Genomic DNA, 23,896 nt, shown 5'->3' on the forward strand with positions numbered 1-23,896 from the left:
CTCGTCTCTTTTCTGCCACAGCTTTTATTAATAAGTCATTATGTTTACACATTGTCATCTATTGCAAGGTTAGGTTAGTAACAAACAATATTTACAAGACTGTCACTATTTATGATTGATAGACGGGGTTCAGGCTTTTTTAAGTGTATTTGCGAAAGAGGAATTTTTTTTTCGCGTTCGTCCCAGGCATCTCACAATAACTGATAACATACGTTGTCTAATTTTATACGCATATGAGCTTTCCGAACACGCTTTAGTATCAGTGCTCGTCTATTTTATTTTGTTAATTACCTCGTTAGTAAACCAATACATAACTGCAGCACAGTTTGAATCTCCTCCATACTTATAAATGTGGCGCAACTGATTACTGTCCGTCGCAGACTGGGAGGAGCAGTTGCGCGCAGTTTACCTTCCCGGTACTTTAGACCGCGGTGTAAACGCAGAAAGCAACCGGTCAGGGGCAAAAAAAGTTCCTGGGAAAAAAGTTCCTGGTACAAATTGTTCCGGGTAATTTCGGTGGAAACGCGGCTTAAATGTATGATCTTGAAAATCTTGATGATAACTTGACATTGTTCCAATCCACGAATCATTCACATCTATACATTGTATGAAAGAAGTTTAAAAATAAATATTTGCATTACTCACTAATATTATTGGCCGTGAAGCCCTCACTCAGAGCAGAGTGCAGTGGTCTCTCTGTCCTTATTCCCTTGCACTTGAATTCACTTTTAATAGTTTCTTCAGTTGCTGTCACTTTGTAGATATCTGACGACCCATTGAGCCTCTTTTTGTTCTCGAACCAGTCGTAGCTCCACTGTCTGCCGTCTGAGACGTTACATCTGAGGGTCAGGATATTCCCAGACATGATGTCGCTCAATTCAGTCTCCAGACTCAGAACTGCATGGGGACGAGCTTAGAACAAAACAAAATATTATTTTATAAATACTTTGTTATAAAATATATGTCATATTATAAATAAAAAAAACTAATAAAAAAAAAAAATATTGAAATATAAAAATATAGGGGGGCAATGAAACACAAAAGCTATTGCACAGAGGTCATTGGTCCATTTTTACATGAAGCCACATTAAGACACGTTGGAGGTACCCATGGAGCACAGAGTCTGTTTTTGTATTAAGCCCTATAGTTACAGCTTAATCTGCGTATATGTGTGTTGTGTGTATGGTGTGTGTTTGTTGTTGTATGCATGTGTATAGGGGGCTGGGTGTTGGTGGTATTGATGTGGTAACAGCTCTGGGAAAAAAGCAGTTCTCAGTCTGCATGAGGTAGGGAAGATTGGTAAAAAAGGGGTTCCGGGGTGTGGGGGGTCCTGCTGGATGTTTGTGGCCTGTGTGAGGAGAGGGTTTTAATGGATGTCACACAGGATTGGGAGGGGGGAACCGACAATCCTTTCAGTTGTCTTCACAACCCGCTGCTGGAATACCACACAGTACAGCAATATGTTAGAATACTTTAATGTGCACAGTGGTCAAAGCTGATCAGCAGTCTCTTGGGAAGCCTGATGCATCTCAGAGTCCTCAGGAAGAACAGTCTCTGCTGGGCTTTCTTAATGATGCAGGTGGCTTCCTCAGTAATGTACACTCCCCGAAACTTGAGACTCTCTCCACCTCCTTTCCATTGATACACAGACCATTGTGGGATGTTTTTTTTTTTGCTTCTGGGGATATTTTGGGGATATTTAAATTAATTTGATCAATCAATAAATTCCTCTTGAAACAAACTTTGTTGTATTATTTTAATTTAATACTGTGAAGCTGCTTTGATACAATCTGTATTGTGAAAAGCGCTATACAAATAAACTTGACTTGACTTGACTTCTGAAGTCTGTTATGATTTTTTTATTTTTTTATTTTTATTGTCCTTGTAGCTAATGTCTGGAACTCCTCTCTGAAGGCAGTTTCATTATTGCAGGTTATGAGTCCCACTATGGTTGTGTCGTCTGCAAATTTAATGAGGGTATTGGAATAGTGGGAGGAGGTGTAGTCGTGTGTGAACAGAGAGTAGAGTGGTGGACTAAGAACACAGCCTTGAGGGACCCCGGTGCTGAGAGTGATGGGGGAAGAGCAGTGGGGGCCAAACCTGACGTGCTGGAGTCTAATAGTGAGAAAGCTTTTAATCCAGTGGCAGAGAAGGGCTCCCAGACCCAGTGTTTGCAGTTTGTTGACCAGTTTTATTGGATTGGTGGTTTTAAACGCAGAACTATAATCCAAAAACACCACCCTGATGTAATTGTTGGGGTTTTCCAAGTGTGTAAGAGCTGCGAGCAGTGGAATATAAATAGCGTCGTCTGTGGATCTTTTAATCCTACATACGAACTGGTGTTTGTAGAGGTCAGGAGGGATATATGCTTTAATGTGTGACAAAAACAGTCTCTCAAAGCATTTCATAATCACGGGGGATGAGAGCAATTGCAGTTTAGACAGGTGGGGACAGTGGCTTGCTGTACCGACAGGTTGAAGATGTGTGTGAGAAACCTCCTCAGTCCAGGTCTGCACTGTCTTGATCCGTGGTTTTGTTCTGCCTAGGTTTAATAAAAATGCTCTCCGGGTGTGTTTCTTTTTTTGTTTTTTTTGCTTACAGATGGCATCATGTGGCTTTGCCATGGCTAGCTTAACATGAGCTTGAGGATGGACGTAAACAGCAGTGATACTAGTTTTAGTAACTACTTTATCTAAAATGCACTTACTTGTGAAATCAATACTTAATTCATATCATATATGTTCAAAGCACATCATGCAGTAAACTACACTTAAAGAGATAGTTCACCCATAAATTAAGATTATGTCTTCATTAAATCACCATCCGAACCTTTCTTTCTTCAATGGAACATACAATAAGATATTTTGAAAGTCAGTGGGGTCCAAAACAACATTAGACCGCATTGACTTTCATAGTATGGACAAAAATAAGTACATTCTTCAAAACATCTTCTTTGTTCCACAAAAGAAAGGAAGTCGTAGAGGAACAACATGAGGGTGAGTAAATGCTGATAGAATTTTCATGTTTTGGGTTGAACTGTCACTAACTTCATATTTTCATTTCATTGAGTGCTTTCCCATGGTTATATTCTATAAAATAAATGGCCACAAGAGGCAGTTTATATGGGCACAAGAGACTAACTTACCTTCAACTTGTACTTGTAGAGACTCACTGTCCACTGGGAAGTCTCCTCTCTTTGCTTTGCAGTGATAGGCACCAGTGTCAGAGAGAGATGCTGAGTTGATGGTGTGATTTGGATGTGAGGTCAAGGGTTTTGAGTCTTTATACCAGTCATACTTCCATCCATCACCAGTCATGTTACAACCAAGCTGGATTTCCTCCCCAGTGTAGAAGAAATCAAACCACTGATATTTTCTGATGTCTGGTTTTGGTGTGTGATCTAGGAACAACAGAGGTTAAATAACAAATAAATAATAGACCCACTTCAAACAATAACTGCCTTGAGTATGTTTGTTATTCTAGGTGATCTGGGAATATGAACTGAATTTCCAACTGAAATTCACTTTCCCCTCTAAAATACAAAGGTGCAACCGTAAAGAAGTTTATTTATTTACAATGCATAATGTATTAAAGGGATAGTTCATACAAAAAAATTGTATTCTGTCATTAGTTACTCGCTTTCATGTCGTTCCAAACTCGTAAGACTTTCATTCATCTTCAGAACACAAGTTAAGATATATTTTAATTTAATATTTTTGTTCATCCATTGACAGCTATGCAACTACCACTTTCAAGGTCCAGAATGTTAGTGAAGACATCATTAAAGTAATCCATGTGACTCAATTTAACCTCAATTTTATGAAGCGGTGCAAGCGTTCACTACGACGCATGCTTCTGTTGACAAGAGCAGGCTCTAGTGTGAACACATGCTGGGGATTAATATTTTGTAAATAATGTATATATTATGTATTTTTTTGTGTGCAAACAAAACACTTGCATCGCTTCAAAAAACTGAGACTAAACCATTGGAGTCACATGGATTATTTTAATGATGTCTTTACTACCTTGACGAAATGAACAAAAGTCTTACGGGTTTGGAACAACATGAGGGTGAGTAATTAATGACAGAATTTTCATGTTTGGGTGAACTAACCCTTTAATTAAAATTCTTTATAATCAACCTAAATCTGTTAACTGTATAAATTGTATAAAAATAAATGTCATGAGTATAAACGGGGTTCGAATATGGCTTTGGAATAAGCAAGAATCACTGATAAATATATAAACCTGGTTATGTATTTTAAACATTTGGTTGATTAGAACTATTGCACAAATCTCATTATTTCTTGTTTCACTCATGTATAACTGACAAATATGCATCACATTAAGTGTGTTAGTTTGTGTTCAAACTGTGTAATCCATAGACCTAAATAATTGTTTGAGTGAATAGAAAGCAGAACAAAATCCTCATTGACCTCTTTAAGGGACCTCACTGTCACTATCTGAATTTAGTTACTGAATTTAGCTACTGACAAATTTGGACACTGCTAATAGTGTCTGACCTCTGAAACCTGTTGTCTAGAGTAGGCCTAGACAGTAAACAGCCAATGTGAACCACTGTACATTGATACAGGCCAATGCAAAAACATCTTAAAATATAAACAGCTTCTTCATCAAACTCTTTTGGGTGCCTGTCAATTTCATTCATATCTATTAATCATAAAATATCATAAGTAGTTTTACCATGAATATGAAGTTGCAAAGCTTCTGTTTGTCCTGTAGTCACTGGCTTTCTCTTCAGATGTTTTCCTCTGCAGGAATACTGTCCTGAATGACTCTCTTTTGCTGAGCGGATTGAGAGTGTGTTTCCAGAAAAGGAAATTTCCTTGTTATCTGAAAGCTGAGCTCCGTTTCTAAACCATTCGTAGCCCCATTCATTTGAATTCATTGAACACTTCAGAATCACTTTTTCATTTGGGTAAAATTTTTTCCATTGAGAATCTATTGACAGTTTTGGTCGAGGCGGCTCTGCAAATACAAACACCACAATAGTGTAAGAGAACTGGACTTTTTTGTTGTTGACATATTGCATTATGCTTTGATGTATAAAACAGATTAATCTTACCTCTTATATTCAGTTTTGTGGATTTTGCAAGTGTCATCTCTCTCCTTGATATGGTACAAGTGTATTCCCCGTTTCGATCGAGTGTAGCATTTGAGATAGTGTAAGTTTGACTGTTCACTTCCACTGAATCTTTTTGCCACTTATATTCCCATTTTGATGTGTTCTGTTCTATGCTACAAGTGAGTTTGACTTGTTCCCCAGTGTAGATCTCTGGGTATGATGGATCTTGCTTCAGAATGACTTTTGGCTCTGAACCTTTAGAATTATGAAAAAGATAATAATTATTTATTTATAAAATAATGGATAATTGTTTTAATGCATAGAATATAATGTATATTATATTTTATATCCTTTATAACTCTAAAATAATTTAAAGACTAAAAAATAAATGTATATTTATGCATTTATTATCATTTTAATTGAAGCCCCTTGGAAATTTTCCTAAATTGAGGCTGCCAATAAACAGCACCCCAACTCAATATTAAATAATTGCAAAAATACAAGATATATATGTTGACATTATATAAAAAGCATGAGGATATAAATTATTATGCAAAAATAAAGAGCTGTGTTCTGAAATAAGACATTATGAAAATGGCTGTATTTCACAATGTAACAGATTTTAATTTAGTCAGGACATTCTGCTTTTAGCTAAACTGACAGGTTTTTCTGTGACAAAACTTACCATGAACTGTTAACGAATGTGCTTTGCTTTTTGCTGTTTCCACCGTCCTGTCCTTCAGTTTAGCTTGACACATATACGGCCCTCCATCATTGGCCTTCACTGAGAGAGTGAGAGTGTTGTCTTTTATACTTGTTTCATCACTGGAGACTATTGTTTCTGAGCCCTTGAACCACATATAGGTCCAGGTTTCGGATCCAGGAATCACACACTGCAAAGACACTTTTTCACCAGGAAACGCTTCTGTCCAGTCTGACTGGACTTGTGCTTTAGGCAGATCTAAAGGGAGAGACGAAAACAAACCAAACTGTAACTTAAATGTGTTCATACAGAGCCTAATGCTAGCACTAAGTCTAATGCGCGTCAAAGTTAATTTTGGTATAGCCTAACAGTTTCTTTTTTATGAAATCAATTAGTCTAAAATACATATTTAACTCTCTTGACTCCATGTCATTTCATTTAAATTTACACATTTGGCGGATGCTTCCAAAGCGGGTCTACATTTAATCAGTCCGTACATTTCCTGGGAACTTTACTGAGGCATTGTAAACTCAACGAATGAACAATGGGAAGAATATTCCACAATATAAATTACTAAAAAGAAGTACATTTTGTACTCACCTTCAACTCGCACTAGTAGAGTCTCACTATCCACTGAGAAGTCTCCTCTCTTTGCTTTGCAGTGATAGACACTAGTGTTAGAGGGAGATGCTGAGCTAATAGTGAAGGTTGGATCTGTGATCAAGGGTTTTGAGTCTTTATACCAGTCATACTTCCAACCATCACCAGGCATGTTACAACCAAGCTGGATTTTCTCCCCAGTGTAGAAGGGCTCAAACCACTGATCTTTGCTGATGTCTGGTTTTGGTGTGTTATCTAAGAATCATAGGGGTAGAATTAGTAATAATGCACTTTCTTGGAACAATAAATGCTTTGAGTTGCATATGATTACTATTATTTAAAATCCAAGACTAAATTAACTGACTTAAACTGCTAATAGTGTCTGGCCACTGTCAAGAAGAGTAGACAGGAAACTGCATATGCTGACATGAACACTGATACAAGCCAATGCAAATGAAAAACAGCATAAAATATAAACAGCTTCTTCGTTAAACTCTTTTGGGTGCCTGACAATTTCATTCATATCTATTAATCATAAAATATTTTAAGTAGTTTTACCATGAATATCAAGTTGCAAAGCTTCTGTTTGTCCTGTAGTCACTGGCGTTCTCTTCAGATGTTTTCCTCTGCAGGAATACTGTCCTGAATGACTCGCTTTTGCTGAGCGGATTGAGAGTGTGTTTCCAGAAAAGGAAATGTCCCCATCACCTGAAAGCTGAGCTCCGTTTCTAAACCATTCATAGCCCCATTCATTTGAATCTCCATCAATTGAACACTTCAGAGTCACTTTTTCATTTGGGTGAAATGTTTTCCATTCAGACTCTATTGACAGTTCTGGTTGAGGCGGCTCTGCACAGGAAAAAATAAAAAAACAACAACAGCAATGAACAATTGACGTGGAAAAGTGAATGAGAATTATACTTATAGCCAGAAGCCCAGTTTCTTGGTTATAAAGTTGTTTAGTCTAAAATATTTATTTAACTCTCTTGATTCCATGTCATTTATTTAACATATTTGGCAGATGCTTCTGAAGCGACTTGTGTTCAAGTTATAGGTCTGAATTTAATCAGTTCATTAATTTCCTGGGAACTTTACTGAGGCATTGTTGAACAATGGGAAGAATATTCCACAATAGAAATGACTATAAAGAGGTACATTATGGACTCACCTTCAACTTGCACTTTTAGAGTCTCACTATTCACTGAGAAGTCTCCTCTCTTTGCTGTGCAGTGATAGACACCAGTGTCAGAGGGAGATGTTGAGTTGATAGTGAAGGTTGGATCTGTGATCAAGGTTTCTGAGTCTTTATACCAGTCATACTTCCATCCATCACCAGTCATATTACAACCAAGCTGGATTTTCTCCCCAGTGTAGAAGGGCTCAAACCACTGATCTTTGCTGATGTCTGGTTTTGGTGTGTTATCTAAGAATCACAGGGGTAGAATTAGTAATAATGAACTCTCTTCAAGCAATAAATGCTTTGAGTTGCATATGATTACTATTATGCATAATCCAAGACTAAATGAACTGACTCAAACTGATAATAGTGTCTGGCCACTGTCAAGAAGAGTAGACAGGAAACTGCATATGCTGACATGAACACTGATACAAGCCAATGCAAATGAAAAACAGCTTAAAATATAAACAGCTTCTTTATTGAACTCTTGTGGGTGCCTGTCAATTTCATTCATATCTATTAATCATAGAATATCATAAGTCGTTTTACCATGAACATGAAGTTGCAAAGCTTCTGTTTGTCCTGTAGTCACTGGCGTTCTCTTCAGATGTTTTCCTCTGCAGGAATACTGTCCTGAATGACTCTCTTTTGCTGAGCGGATTGAGAGTGTGTTTCCAGAAATGGAAATGTCCTCATCACCTGAAAGCTGAGCTCCGTTTCTAAACCATTCGTAGCCCCATTCATTTGAGTCTCCATCAATTGAACACTTCAGAATCACTTTTTCATTTGGGTAAAATGTTTTCCATTGAGAATCTATTGACAGTTTTGGTCGAGGCGGCTCTGCAAATACAAACACCACAATAGTGTAAGAGAACTGGACTTTTTTGTTGTTGACATATTGTATTATGCTTTGATGTATAAAACAGATTAATCTTACCTCTTATATTCAATTTTGTGGATTTTGCAAGTGTCATCTCTCTCCTTGATATGGTACAAGTGTATTCCCCATTTCGATCGAGTGTAGCATTTGAGATAGTGTAAGTTTGACTGTTCACTTCCACTGAATCTTTTTGCCACTTATATTCCCATTTTGATGTGTTCTGTTCTATGCTACAAGTGAGTCTGACTTGTTCCCCAGTGTAGATCTCTGGGTATGATGGATCTTGCTTCAGAACGACTGTTGGCTCTGAACCTTTAGAATTATAAAAAAGAAAATAATAATAATTTATTTATAAAATAATGCATAATTGTTTTTATACATATAATATATATTATATTTTATAATTATCCTTTATTTACAAGATATACAATGTCGACATTATAAAATAAGCATGAGGCTATGAATTATGCAAAAATAAAGAGCTGTGTTCTGAAATAAGACATTTTAAAAATGGCTGTATTTCACAATTTAACTAAGTATAATAATATAATTATAAATATAACTTAATATAATTTAGTCAGGACATTCTGCTTTTAGCTAAACTGACAGGTTTTTCTGTGACAAAACTTACCATAAACTGTTAACGAATGTGCTTTGCTTTTTGCTGTTTCCACCGTCCTGTCCTTCAGTTTAGCTTGACACATATACGGCCCTCCATCATTGGCCTTCACTGAGAGAGTGAGAGTGTTGTCTTTTATACTTGTTTCATCACTGGAGACTATTGTTTCTGAGCCCTTGAACCACATATAGGTCCAGGTTTCGGATCCAGGAATCACACACTGCAAAGACACTTTTTCACCAGGAAACGCTTCTGTCCAGTCTGACTGGACTTGTGCTTCAGGCAGATCTAAAGGAAGAGACGAAAACAAACCAAACTTATTCTACTTACCCAAACTCTAAAACACAACACTAACCTAACAGTCTACTTATACTCTAATGACTGCTAGTTGACATGCAGTAGCAAAGTTACTTATAGTTACTACTAGTAGTACTACTAACTAATAGAATGTCTAAAGTGAACCATCTAAATAAAGTGTAACCAAAATACAATTACTGAATATATATTTTATATTATGATATCCATTCACCTTGTAGAGTTATGGTGTAACTATCACTTTTTTCAGACTCAGAAGATCCATTTTTTGCCTTGCATTCATAACTTCCACCATTTGTCACATTGATGCTGGACTGGTGGTCAGTTTCGAGATGAACGGAGTCATTGTACCAGTCGTATTGTAACTCAGACGCTCTTATAGAGACCTTACAGTGCAGAGTGACCGTCTCTGTGCTGTACAGCACCTTGTGAGTTGAATTCGGAGAAATGTTGGGCTTGGGAATCTGAATCGGAGGGCCTAGCAAATGAATAATCCTTAGGTTAGAGTGGCTTAACACTTATTATACAGTTGTGTAACTCAAAAATAAAACAGTTAAATAATAAAGTCCTTAAAAATTCATATAGCAAACCAGAAACAACTTATGTTTTATATATATATATATATATATATATATATATATATATATATATATATATATATAACAAATCTTACCTCCAGTGCTCTCTTGAGGCGTTACTTGCGCACAGACTGCCACTATAATTTCAAATAGATTCAGAGAAACACTAGGTTACAGTATAGTGATTTCCTAGTTTTATTGTTTTCAAATATAATTAATATTAATAAAGGTACCTTACCTGTCAAAAGGATGATTTTAAATGTTTCCATTTGCAGCTGCAGTCAAAGTAGAGCCTCAGTGAACACAGGTCTTGCGTGAGTCTCTGCAACAAGAAAAGCTTCCTGTTATAACCACTTTAGATGGAAACCTGACAGGAAATCATGACGTCTTGTCTACTTCCATTTCACCTATAAAGCTCATCAAATGTTTGATATTTTGAATAACCTATTTCCTTTTTTTACTTGTAATAAAACGATGTTCAGTGAACCTTGCAAGTGTGTGCTTATCCAAGCGTTGTGTTGTCTGAGAGGCAGATAGTGAGATAGTGAGCCTGCAGTATATAACAAAAACGAGTTGTAGATGATTGTGTACAATCATGAAAAACTGTTATATTTTACATGAAGGCATTTTTAACCTCTAGAATGCACCTGAGGTCAATTTAATATTATATTATATTTTTTAATGATTAACACTTACCAGTTCGGAAGTTCTGTTATTGTTCTGGTTTCTGTTTTAAGCATTGTGGGTGTGGTTTGCACTATTGTTAAAAAAAATATTGATGAATGCAGTTATCTGAACTTCCTTTTTTCCTCCATAGCCTTGCTGGATTATGACATGAAATCAAAATGGTTTCAAAAATCACAAACAAATATTTCTAGCAATGAAATACTTTTAGTTTGAAAAAGAGGAACCTAAATAGTACCTCTAAAAATGTGTACGCATCATCAAAATATAGAGGGGAAGGACTTGAGAAACGTTTAAAGAATATGATACTTGGGTTCACAGAGAGATTGATATTTTTCTCATATGTATTTAAAAAAATGATGGACTGAAATGTACCGCAGCTGAATGTGCACTTTCAGCACAAATACAATGCCTTCTACAGCATATTTCTTAAGTTTCAAGCAAAAAATAAATATTGACAGTTATTATATCGGACAGAAGTTATTATATCGGACAGTTTTAAAACAGTTAAAGGTGGGAAGTCATTTTCTGTATCATTCAGCCCAGCCTCCTGATCTGGCATGTGGTGAACCAACATCCTGTAAGCAACGTTTTAAACAGTTCTGCTAGAGGTGGGGCTGCAACAAACCCAAAGTGTTTTCTTAAAAAACAGCCCGACAATAATATGTATAAGGGTGGTTAGCACACCATTTGTTATTGAAAGGGTTTAATGACAATATCTTAAACATACACTTAAAATAGTAACAAAATAGATGCATGAGATGATAAAAACGTAACCATTAATCGCACCCAGCATATATGTAAAATGTTACCTGAGGGTTAAAGAGAGAGAGAGAGAGTGTGAGTGTGAGTATGAGAGAGAGAGAGAGAGAGAGAGAGAGAGAGAGAGAGAGTGAGTGAGTGAGTGAGTGAGTGAGTGAGTGAGAGAGAGAGAGAGAGAGAGAGTGTAGGGAGAAAAAGACAAAGAAAAGAGAAGGCAAAGAAAGAGTTCCCCAAAAAAGGGACTGAGGAAAATAAGTTGACCGTTGACTGTGACTAAAACCCAAAAATGAGACATTCAAACTGAGTTATCAGAAGATTACAACTTCCCCCACCATACTAAAGGTGTGATAATTCGTAGGCCCTATTATTAACTGGTTTCATCTGTGTGTATTTGCAGACAGTTCCAGTTCAATCTTGTTCAATCTATGTAAAACCTTTGACCTAGCAGATAAGACCACAAGTCATACATTTAAAACCCTTCATGCCTCTGTTTCTAAATCAACCATCCTGCTGGTTTATCAGAAACAGACTAATGGCGACAGCATCCGGTGCAAACCTGGGACTTTTGAATAAAATTTGACATAGAATTTGACATACAATAGGATTTTTTTCTTTGTTCACTGCAGCACTATATCCAATAAGAAAATTAAAAAAGCACATTATGTTTTAATTATAATTTATAGATTATTATATAATATTGCAATAAGATATGTGGGTTTATTATTTTATTGGAAACACTCTCACTCTCAAACAGGAATCTATCCGATGTTTCTTGTATTTTGTTGAAAGAATGAATCACAGAAGCGAGTCTGAGCCTCTATTATTGTTACAAATTGATGATTGTATGCTGGGAGATTTAAAGGTTGTATCAGCGATTTCAGGCCCAAAAAAGGCCAAACATAAATTATCACATTAATCTAATCTTTCCTAACAATCCGCTAGCTGCCCGCCCCATAAGCAGGCCGTCAAAAAAACGCGTCTCAGTAGGAAGCCTAGGCTCTGAGATCTGCACACAAAAACAATTGGTTTCAGAATCAGAATCAGAATCAGAAAGAGCTTTATTGCCAAGTGTGCTTGCACCCACAAGGAATTTTTCTTGGTACTGAAGCTTCCAGTGCACATATACAAATACAAATACAACAAGAAACATAGTAATACAAATTCTAAGAATAAAATATATTTAAAAAAAATAAAATAAAAATAGTATAAAAAGTAAAAAAAAAAGGGGTCACAGTTGGGTTTAGTCTGAATAAACATTTACAGATTATGAACATATTTACAGTATTTTGAGAAGTATGAATAATATAAATATAAATATCACCTGAGTTAAAGAATATTACACTAGACAGTGGGAGTCTAGTGCATGTTACAGATTATGAACATATTTACAGTATTTTGAGTAGTATGAATAATATAAATATAAATATCACCTGAGTTAAGAGAATATTGCACTAGACAGTGGGAGTATTGCACTTACAGGCATATGCCTTGGGGGGCATGTTAAGTGTTCAGAAGGGAAATGGCCTGTGGAAAGAAACTGTTCCTGTGCCTGGATGTTCTTGTGGCCAGTGATCTGTGTCGCCGTCCTGACGGTAACAGTTCAAACAGGGGGTGTCCAGGGTGAGTGGAGTCTGTGATGATTTTACCTGCTCTCTTCCTCACTCTGGAAGAGTACAGGTCCTGGGGGGTTGGCAGGGGGGCACCAATAATCCTCTCTGCTGTCCGGACTGTCCGTTGTAGTCTCACCAACCACTCAAAACCAAAATAAATAGTGTTCCAACCAATCACCAACAGGGTGGGTGTTGTGAGGTTTTGTGCTTGTGCTCGGCTGCACGCGAAGTCGGAGCTGAAGAAGAAGCCAGCGTCTATCAACGAACAAGAGAAATGTAACATGGCTGAGTCAATCCCCAAGAGGAGGAGGAGGATTAGGGCAAGGGAATACCATCGTGTTTATTCCAAGACACGAATAGTTATCGGGAAGGCTTTTGAAAGGTGGAGAAAACTTAAAGAACTGACATTTTTTAAATCGGACGCAGAGGTTGCACTGTTTCTTCTGGACTGGTGAGTAGCTGCTAGTGCTGACTTGTTTGGATGTGAACTGTGTGTGAAAATATCCTTCTTGAAAAAATATGAGCTAAGCTCAACTAAACTTGGGTAGCTCTAGCTAACGTAGGCGACATTATGCTGAACAGAGTGAATATCGGATTGTAGGGATTTAGTGTGTGAGTTGCGTTTGTTAGCAGCCGTGCACGAGCGCAAAACCTCACAACACCCACCCTCTGTCGGTGATTGGTTGGAACACTATTTATTTTGGTTTTGAGTGGTTGGTGGAACCAATTGTTTTTGTGTGCAGATCTCAGAGCCTAGGCTTCCTACAGAGACGCAGTTTTTTGACGGCCTGCTTATGGGACGGGCAGCTAGCGGATCGTTGGGAAAGATTAGATTAATGTGATCATTTATGTTTGGGCCTTTTTTGGGCCTGAAATCGCTGATACAACCTTTAAATTGCAAATATTTTGCAAGGAAACCTGTTACTTACTATGCAGTTTTAAAGTCCCAATGAAATCAAAATTGGTGAATGGTACATAGAGCACTATATAGGGGATAGGGAACGATTCAGATAGTGTAAATATGCTTTCCAATGGGGCGAATTAAGCCTAGTTTCATGTTAGTGTCACACGAACCGCCACAGCTCCAGTCCAGAGACACAGAGCACAGAAATGATCATATGTGTACGTATGTGTCATCAATGTGAGTCATTTTCAGACCAGAAAATGTATGAACTCATTTTAATGCTGCATAGAATGCTATATTTTAAATCAATATGGAAGATAATGGGCTTTATCGAGCTCAACAGCTCTGGCCGAGTTGTGATAATAAATTAAACGCTATTGGCTATTTTAAAAAAAGGGGAGAAGCTGCTCGATATGTCCCGCCCTGTCTTCCTGTTTCATAGGAAATTACATCAACACAATTGACTTATGAGTAAATGCTGCACGTTTCAAGGCACTTCAGTGGGGCTTTAAGATGCGTCTTTAAAATTGGCATGAAACGTAAGTTTTGATAGTCTTTTGTTCCACATTGTGATGTATACTTCTTATTATGACGAGTGAAATGGCTTCTTGAACAAAATGGTAAATGGACTGCATTTATATAGCGCTTTCACAGACCCAATGGCCACCAAAGCGCTTTACAATATTGCCTCACGTTCACCCATTCACTCACTCATTCATACACCGACGGCGGTGTCAGCCATGCAAGGCGATCCAGCTCGTCGGGAGCAGCTGGGGTTAGGTGTCTTGCTCAAGGACACCTCGACACTTGGTCAGGTGGAACCGGGGATTGAACCACCAACCTTCCGGTTTGTAGACAATCTACATGAACCACTGAGCCACTGCCGCCCCACCCGAACTTGAACAAGACAAAATGTAGGGTGGGACTTGATTTTGTCCATGTGGAATAGTTTGGATGGTTGTGGTTTGCTATTGGTGGATCTCATGTGAGCGACAGGTTGCCCCGCCCTCACGCCAGTAAACACGTCATCAGAGAAGAGAAGAGATGTTGAGAAGAGATGTTGCAAGAGGGAGGTTACTTTGATTAAAGATTACATGGGCACATGAATAAAAAAATTATTTATAATAAATACGGCAATATTTCATAACTGTGAATTGTCCATTTTTATTTGATGGTGACTTTAAGAGGGTAAAAGTTTAATGTTACATTAAAAAGATGGTATGAACTTGTACTTTTTCTTCGTAACTCTTACAGTTATTAGGTTTTAGGTGTTGCTTGTGCATTCAACAAAGTCATCTTTCAGTGCTTGGAAACCAAACTTGAGGTGTCAACTTGACGTCTGTCCGGCAGTGTGAGACAATTGTCAGAAGTCATGATGCATTGTTTTCCACTCTCTGCTCTCTGCCAGATCACAGTTTCATTTTTAGCCCACACAACCGCTAACAGTCACTCTGGCCTCTGAGTTGAAGTGGCTACATTCTCACAGTTTGCAGGCTCCTCCATGTATTGGAGTCTCACGGTGGGAAACAGCTGCCAGCACACGTCAGAGACTCTCTGATAGGGATGTTAGACGCACAAAGTCTACACTAATGTTTCGTCAGGTTGTTTTACGTGGGTTCCTCCATCAATTTGTTGTAACAAACAGCAAACCGTTCCTGGAGGCATAGTGTGCATTCAAAAGGAGTTACTACATAAAATACATGCTTTTGATGCACATCAGCTTTTCAGAGTTATTTGAGTTATCTTACAGAGTGTAACTGCATGTCCATGGTGGAAAAACCATGTATAGTTGTTGTTTTTATGATCAAGGTTTTTTGCAGTGTGACCATAATTACTACAATAATAATAATTATTTATTTCATTTTTTCCCTTATATATTTTTTATTTTAGTACTACATATTTTGTACTATATTAAAAAGCAGTGTAAAATGTATTTATATGTTTATATATATAAAACTATAGATAATATATTATTGTATTATAATCTGAATGTAATGAGAACTTTTAGTGGGGAAATAAAGCCAGTGACACTCTTTTGTGAGATGCACCCAAGTACATTTTTGCACATACAATGTAATTTACATTTTTTAAGATTTTATCCATTTCAATCTAACGCATTTTTTGTGCACATCTTATTTCCTATCTTGGATGGTCACCTCTGGTAAAAGAAAAAAGCAAATTGTCATCAATATCTCTGTACCCATCCAGTACTCACACCCACACATTGTACATGCTTTAAAACAACTCAAATTAATCATAGTCAGCACAAAAAATGCTCGTGTAGCGTTGCGAGGGTAAGAGGATTGAGAAAGGTTTACCACACTTTTAACAGAAATGGCAATATATGATCGACTATGCCACCCCGGAAAAACAGGGAAATAGCCCTAAGGGCACACAGGTTCGTTTTGAGTGGGTGGGTGAGAGGACACGAGGCATATAAATAGAAAAATAGAGAAGTTTTATTTTCTTTGTCAATGAGGACTAAATAGTTGGAAATTCAAAGTTAAAACTTACACTGACATTATAATAACTGAACACCATCAATTAGCATCTACTCATACACACAGTAAATAACCTCAATTTATAAATACTCAACCAGGAGCAGAGGTATCTGGAGGTCCGGGCCAGCTGCCAAATTGGAAAACAAACCCGCCCAAATAATCTACTACAAATACCCACACACACACGTGAAGGGTTAAATGCCAGAAGACACACAGCACTAGGTGTGAACACACCACACAAATGGCAGCTTCGCCTTCACCCTCCAGAAACCCCCAGCTCCAGCAACAAAGACAAAATAAAATTTAAAAAACACAAAACATGAACACAATCCAAACGAATAAAACAAGTCAAATAATTCAAGGATCTAAACCACTTGACATAATTAGGACTCAGTACCACATAAAAACAAGTTGACATTGAAATAAACCAAATAATCAAACATACATTCATACATGATGCTTCAAACCGATGAAATTCTACAGACGGCGGCCAGAGGAGACAGCCAGCCAGCTCGCACAGTCAGACGAATTGCACAATCGATGTACGTGCAACAGAGACACAGCAGCTAGAAGTTACTATCCAGGGGCCTGTACCATGAAGCCGGTTTAGGTGGCTAGCCAGCTATGTTTCAGTTTAGTTTCCGCCAACCCTGGGTTTTAGGTACTATGAAAGTAGCTTGGCTTTAATCGGTGTTCGTTGCCATGGTATCTTACGCTGCACGGCTAACCTGCTCCGGGGCAGGTTATGTTCTGGATTCAAGATCTCAGACTGAAGTTTGACCAATCAGCTGAGAGCAAAGAAACATCTAGGTGACGTAACTTATTCCCAGTGTCTGTTGCAATGACTTCACCTTTTCTTCCAAATCCTGTGGACATCTCAGCGCAAATTGTTTGACGAGCACTTCGTAGAGAAAGAGTTTTTAGCCAGACAAAATCCCCTTGCCTTTCCTGATAGTTACTTGTATGAAAGATACAGATTGTCCGCGGAAGGAATGTCTTATCTTTGCGAACTTCTTGAGCCGCACATAAAGAATTTAACACGTTGAATTCATGCACTTACTGTACCGCAAATATTGCATTGCGTTTTTTTTGTTGCAAGTGGTACATTCCTGCACGGTGGGTGACGCACAGAAGCTATAGGGGAAAACACGGTTTGTCGAACCATTCGTAAGGTGGTCCTCGCTCTGCAGGAGTACATGAATAGTTTCATTAATAGTGTTCCCCGGACATTTATCGGCCATGTCCATAAAAGAGGGCTTTTATAAAATTGCCGGTAAGATATATTGATAGGGTGACATCACATGAACACATTTTTTTATTTTAAAAAAAAAGCAAATTGCACAAATGTACTATACAATATAAAACATGTTAAGAATTATTTTAAATCTTTATTATTATTCTGTTAATCTTATGATAGGATTCCCTAGCTTACGTTCTATATTTATGTAAAATTATGTATATATATATATATATATATATATATATATATATATATCCTATAGCCTATTTTTATAATATATAAAAAATGTGCATGTATCATTTTTTATATATTATAAAAATAGGCTATATTACACATATAGGCTACACATACATACATAATTTTATATAAATATAGAACGTATTTGTTTAACTTACACATTAACAATCAGCAATCTTTCTCCAACAGTCTTCTCTTGCTTTGGCAGCAGAGACCGTATTGTTTCGAGCTTAAATACATATTTATATTCATCGCAATTCTGAATGATTATCTCTTGCTCCTCCGCGGAAAAATATATCGCTCTCGCTCTACCCGCGATTGGTTGTTCAGTGTCGACGTCACTCTTTTATGTGCACGCGCGCGTGGAGTAATCATAGCTTTAGGATCAAAGCCTGAGTTGACAGAGAAAGTTGATGAGCTGCATCATGGTACCAATAAAGCCTGATTGCATCGGTTTGGTTTTGTCAACTCAAAACTAATCCTGTAACCTTGAGTTTGTTCAGCTACCTCCATGGTACAGGCCCCTGATGGATGTTGAGGCAAAACAGCGACGCAGTCGCAATTATACGCGATCACAGTTCAGCATTGATACTCGATTCTCACGAATAGCCCAAGAGACCCTCAGTTATGCAGGGGGGGCCTGCCGAGCAGAAAGATAATGTTAAAAACAGAAACAAATTATTAACACACAAAACTATCTTACATACCGCAGAATGATCCCGGCGCACAAACCGCTTCGCAGTCGCGCACCATATTGCAGTACAGCAGCTCAGTCAGGAACACATGCTATCAATGACATGCTATCAATGCCACCGAAAACAAAATGTAAATAATCAGCCGCGGTCAATTTCTTCTTGTTATATAAAAAAACGGCTACTCATACCTGTGAGGCGTGGGCAGCCAGCACAGAGCAGACGAGGAAGCCAGCTTACAGTCCAAGCCTGCGGCAACCACGGATGACGTCACAAGGCCGATACCAAGACGCATGCCATGTGGAAAACACACATCCCTTATATCAAACAAGGGGTGGGGGCTTAAATTAAGCACAGGTGAATGAAATCCTCATTAGTGGATTCAGTCACCCTGCTACACTCGCTTGCCATTCCTTTCCCGGATAAACACCTTAAAGGATCAATGTCACTATAATCAGCTGAAAATGCAACTTGTAGCATATTAGCGTGTCAGGCAAAGTGCAAACGATCCTGTACTTACGTTTGACCTCCAGCCTATACAGGCAACTGTAGCCTCACCAAGGGAATTCTTGGCCCTGCAAGTGTAGACGCCACCATCAAAGCTGGATGGTTTGCGGATTTCAAGCGAGCACACTCCCTGGTTGTTGATCTGCCTGTATTTGGGATCGTCCCCTATGAGCATCTGATTATTCGAGATGGTCCTCACTGCAGAACATGAAATCCACGGGGAGGAGTCGGATCTAGATACAACTCCTCCCACCTTACATATACCTAAACCTACCCATCTCCACCCCCTGATCCCTAAACCTACCCCTAAACCTACCCATCTCCACCTCTTAATCCCTAAACCCACCCCTAAACCTACCAATCTCCACCCCTTATATCTGGATCCAACTCCGCCCCCCGGATCTCGTGTACTGCATTGAGGTGCTACTGGATTATTCAGCCACAAAATACGTGTTGAAATGCAATGAAATGTCATTTCAACTGACGAAGTCACAACCAACCAACCAAGTCATTACAACCAACCAAGTCATCCATCAAACTTGACCATTTCACACATATTTTGAACACATTACCGTTTAAATACTCTCACAAGGGCTCTCAAGTCTCGAGACACACGCATTTCAACCCGCTCACACGTCACACCTTGTATTTCTCACGCAGAGAAATTTCCAGGATAACGCCCACCAAGTTGCGCCGCTATACGGTGAAATAATTTTGAAATAAGCAGCTTCAGGTTGGTAGTCCAAGGCATTGTTGTTTATCTTTACTTCTGGGGTTCTACCAGAGCCTCACTTTCGATTTCAAAATGGCGGCTGCGTGAAATCAGCGTATTAGAGGAATCAAGTGAGTTCCCCATAGAGTTCAGAAGGCCCTGCCACGCACCAGCTGAAAAAAAAAATAAAAAATAAATAAAATAAATCTACAGAACAGCCAATCAGAAAATAGCATTGCTGTATCCGGGTAAGATTTAGATATTCCCGCAACAACAACGTACCTTACATTCTGATTCCAACGACACATTCTGTGATACACGGGCTCGCTCGACACATTGATTCATATGCTCGCTGAAGTAGCTACAGAAGAGGATAGCTGTCACTTTGATTCACATCTCGCCGAAGTGGCTATACAGACTAATCGACGTGGGAAAAGACCATATCCTATGAGCAGGGCCGTAGAATTTATTAGGGACGCCACTGATTTGTCCCTAGCAATAATTTCGATCAAACATGTTAATATATTTTATATATATTAACCACTGTTGTCCGGTTGGGTCTTGAGGTTTTCATGTATTACTTATTTTATTTAACCAGGAAATATCTCATTTAGATTAAAATCTCTTACAAGAGCGTTTTGAGAAAAACGGCCAATTACACAAACGTTAATAGATCTTGAGTCCCGCCTCCTGAGCACACATCGCTAAACTGATTGGCTTTGTGTTTTCTTTCTAACTTGTGAGAGGCTGTAGCTACATTTGGTTGTGCGAAGCGGCAAACTCCTCCGGAGGAAACCTAGATGCGGTAAGCGAGGGAGAAATCAACAGTTCTGTGCTCAAGAATACGGGCAAATCGCGTCAAATATTGATTTGGGGACAGCCGTTTTTACAATATACTGTATGACAATCGCGGGATAAGTGGCAAATATAATCGTGTGTGTGTGTGTGAGAGAGAGAGAGAGAGAGAGAGAGAGAGAGAGTGAGAGAGTAAGAGTGTGTGTGTAACCCTACATTATAGGGACAAAATGTCCCCCAAAAAGATGCCAAATTGCCAATATCCAAAATCCTTGTGGGGATTTTTGTTGTTGTTGGGGAAAACAACTTATAAATAGACTAAGTGATGTTTTTTTTATGTAAAAATGCAGAAAGTTTGCTGTGATAGTTAAGGTTAGTCTAGGGGTGTAGAATACACAGTTTGTACAGTATAAAAATCATTATGTCTATGGAAAGTCCCCATCAAACATGAAAAAATAACATTGTCTGTTGAAGGCTTGGTCTTGTTGAAATGAGAGGCCTGTTTGATCTGTTAATTTCTGTTAAAGGGATAGATCACTTAGTTAAAAATGAAAATTGTCATCATTTACTCACTCTGAAGTTGTTTCAAATCAGTTTTTATTTCTTCTGCTGAACACAAAAGAAGATATTTAAAAAATTTCGGTAGCCATTGACTTCCATAGTATTTTTTATTTTTTTTTCTACTATGGAAGTCAATGGGGTCCATCAACTGTCTGGTTATCGACATTCTTCAAAATATCTTCTTTTGTGTTCAGCAGAAGAAAGAAATTCATACAGGATTGAAACAACTTGAGGGTGAGTAAATGATTTTCATTTTTGGGTGAACTATATCCCTTTAATGAAAGATGCAGACATGTGTTTGGCTTCTTCACAAAGCAAGGAACAAGACAGTATTGCACTATTGCATTATGAACGGAGTAAAGTTAGGCCTAAGTCTCTGTTAAACTGCCTCCTTGTCTTTATTAGTTACCTGTAACATTACAGAATTAATGAATTAACATATTGTTTAGGCATAGACTAACCTTAATACATTATCCTATTAATTTCCCGATTCCTCCACTTCTGGGGATGTCCCCACCAATCTCAAAATCAAACCTACGCCCTTGCCTATGAGTACAGTAAGTCTTCTCATCATTGCTGGGGAATATATGTGTCCAAGGCAGCTGGTAGGTTAGCTAACAGTTTGACCAGAGTATGTGAACTAGCCTAGCTAGCCGGTTGACTCCCTGCTAATTTTCAGCAGCTATTCTGACACTTGTTTAGTATTAGTTCTGATTCAGAAGGAAAGAAAAAGGAAATAAAAGTATTATTATTTATTATGGAAAATTAATTTGCCATTTTCCTCTTTCCCTGATATCTTTGAAATAGACAAATGCAATAATTAATACAATGCATTGTCTGGATAAAATATAATTAAATTATATATTCATTAAAATATAATGAAATAGCCTAGGCCAAAGGTTTTCACATTGTTAGTGTGTGTAGGCATACAATGTATATGTAGCCTAGTCTATGGGTAAAATAGCATGCTTACATAGAGGAATACCTTCAACCACTTGCACTTATTGTGCATATCTTGCTGAATCTATGTGCACTTACTGTTTGTCTGTCTAGTTTTGAGTTAAAGTGCTGATTGCCACGTGAAATTCCTGTGTGTCTACCTGATGCATTTGGGGAATAAAAAGTGATTATGATTCTGAGATATTGTTTAAACTACCTGGACTTAATTTGCTTTATCTCTTTCTGTTCTCTGTCTGGTAGGAGAAAAACTAAATGCTGACTTCACCACCAGAGCTACCCTCAACAGGCTCCTTGAGGCTGGAGACATCACACCTCAGGAGGTACAGCTATTCCAGCAGGCATCACTGGCGTTTCTGGTCAGGGCTGTGGAGGAAGGAATCAACAAACTCCCCCTGAAGGAGGCCCTTCTGAAGCATGCTAAATTTGTTGACGTGCAGCAGAGGACTGAGTGTGGGGTGGAAGATGCCCTATACTTCATAGACAGGCAAGGGTTTCATATTTTCCAGGATTTCAACATATTGAATACTCAATATGTTCTTTACACATGGTGCTCTTTTTAGATTTCAGGAACTACTTCTTTTCCATGGGCCAGAGGAACAGGACAAGGTGAGTGAGGAGTTCCTGGAGTATCAGCTCATGGATATCCCCATGCCCCAAGATCCCACCACTTTTAACGGTGAGTTTTGGGGGAGTATGTCCTCAATCAAGAGCAAGGTAAGAAATATTTGGCACCATATGACATACACATAATAAATTGAAATCATAAAAGCAAAGCATTTGAGTAATAGAGGCTCCTGGTTCCCTTTTTCAAAGGTGACCGGTTTGAGCCAGTTTGGGAGGCTTTCTAAAATAGCTGCATTAGTGTTAGTGCTCCCTCATTCAAATGCAGACGCTGAGAGGGTTTTTTCCATGGTTGGACTAAATAAAAACCAAAACCAGGAACAGCTTGGCACTAGATGGAACTCTGTCATCCATCATGACAGTGAAAATGGCTGGCCTGGAACCACAGTGTTTCAAATGGGGGCCACTAACCCCTGTGCTGAAGGCCTCAAAACGCCTCGGTTACGACTGTAACCTCGGTTCCCTGAAGAGGGAACGAGCATTGCGTCGAAAAGCTGACGCTATGGGAACGCTTTGCGTGATGACGTCTTGAAGCACATGTAAAATCAGTCCAATGGTGTGGCGGAACGTCAGAGGCGGGTGACGTCACGTACCAGGAAGCTATAAAAGCCGGCCCGAAACAGAAAACGAAAGCTTCGTAAAGTCTGAAGTCGCGCTGACAGGCATGAAGGAGATATGGCAAGGCGACGCAACGCTCGTTCCCTCTTCAGGGAACCGAGGTTACAGTCGTAACCGAGGCGTTCCCTTTCAAGGGAACTCCCGTTGCGTCGAAAAGCTGACGCTATGGGAACGTCTATACCAACGCCTCCATAGCTACAAATGTCTGTCCTGTGTGTAATCATGTGAGCAGCACTAAGAAGACAAAACATGAGACCCTAGAGTAGAGTCTAAATCCAGAGAGTAGAACCTGACGAAGGTGTGCGGTGAGGACCAGCCTGCCGCATCACAGACGTCCTGTAACGATACTCCTGATATAAGGGCCTTAGAGGCCGCCATACTCCTAGTAGAGAGCGACCGGACAGCCAAAGGAGAAGGCTGTCCAGCCGCCTCATAAGCCAGTGAGATAGTCTCAACCACCCACTTGCTCATCCTTTGCTTAGACACTGGACCTCCCTTGTTAGGGGAGCAAAAGTCACTTTTACGCCACAGGGC

General features: G+C 38.7%; 1 protein-coding gene and 1 long non-coding RNA gene across 6 annotated transcripts in view; one reads left to right on the forward strand and one right to left on the reverse strand.

Moving 5' to 3' along the window:
• The window catches only part of LOC309480487 (Fc receptor-like protein 5), an 82,688-nt gene that overhangs the window by 6,018 nt on the left and 52,774 nt on the right, over positions 1-23,896 (reverse strand). For 2 of the 5 annotated variants that reach the window (XM_082144978.1, XM_082144977.1), the window contains 11 exons: positions 9,078-9,353; positions 8,504-8,758; positions 8,116-8,406; positions 7,558-7,812; positions 6,948-7,238; positions 6,390-6,644; positions 5,772-6,047; positions 5,087-5,341; positions 4,705-4,989; positions 3,146-3,400; positions 646-912 (listed from right to left, as the gene is read on the reverse strand). In XM_082144978.1, the coding sequence (XP_082001104.1) occupies positions 646-912; positions 3,146-3,400; positions 4,705-4,989; positions 5,087-5,341; positions 5,772-6,047; positions 6,390-6,644; positions 6,948-7,238; positions 7,558-7,812; positions 8,116-8,406; positions 8,504-8,758; positions 9,078-9,353 (2,961 nt within the window). The other 3 variants (XM_082144979.1, XM_082144980.1, XM_082144981.1) reach the window with 3 other exon arrangements.
• On the forward strand, positions 22,239-23,012 carry LOC309481057. Its single transcript, XR_014199885.1, has 3 exons — positions 22,239-22,607; positions 22,684-22,837; positions 22,937-23,012. It is a non-coding gene; the product is annotated as an uncharacterized lncRNA (long non-coding RNA).

This window comes from Leuciscus leuciscus, assembly GCF_965113295.1.
Source record: "Leuciscus leuciscus genome assembly, chromosome: 18".
NCBI classification, from domain to species: Eukaryota; Metazoa; Chordata; class Actinopteri; order Cypriniformes; family Leuciscidae; genus Leuciscus; species Leuciscus leuciscus.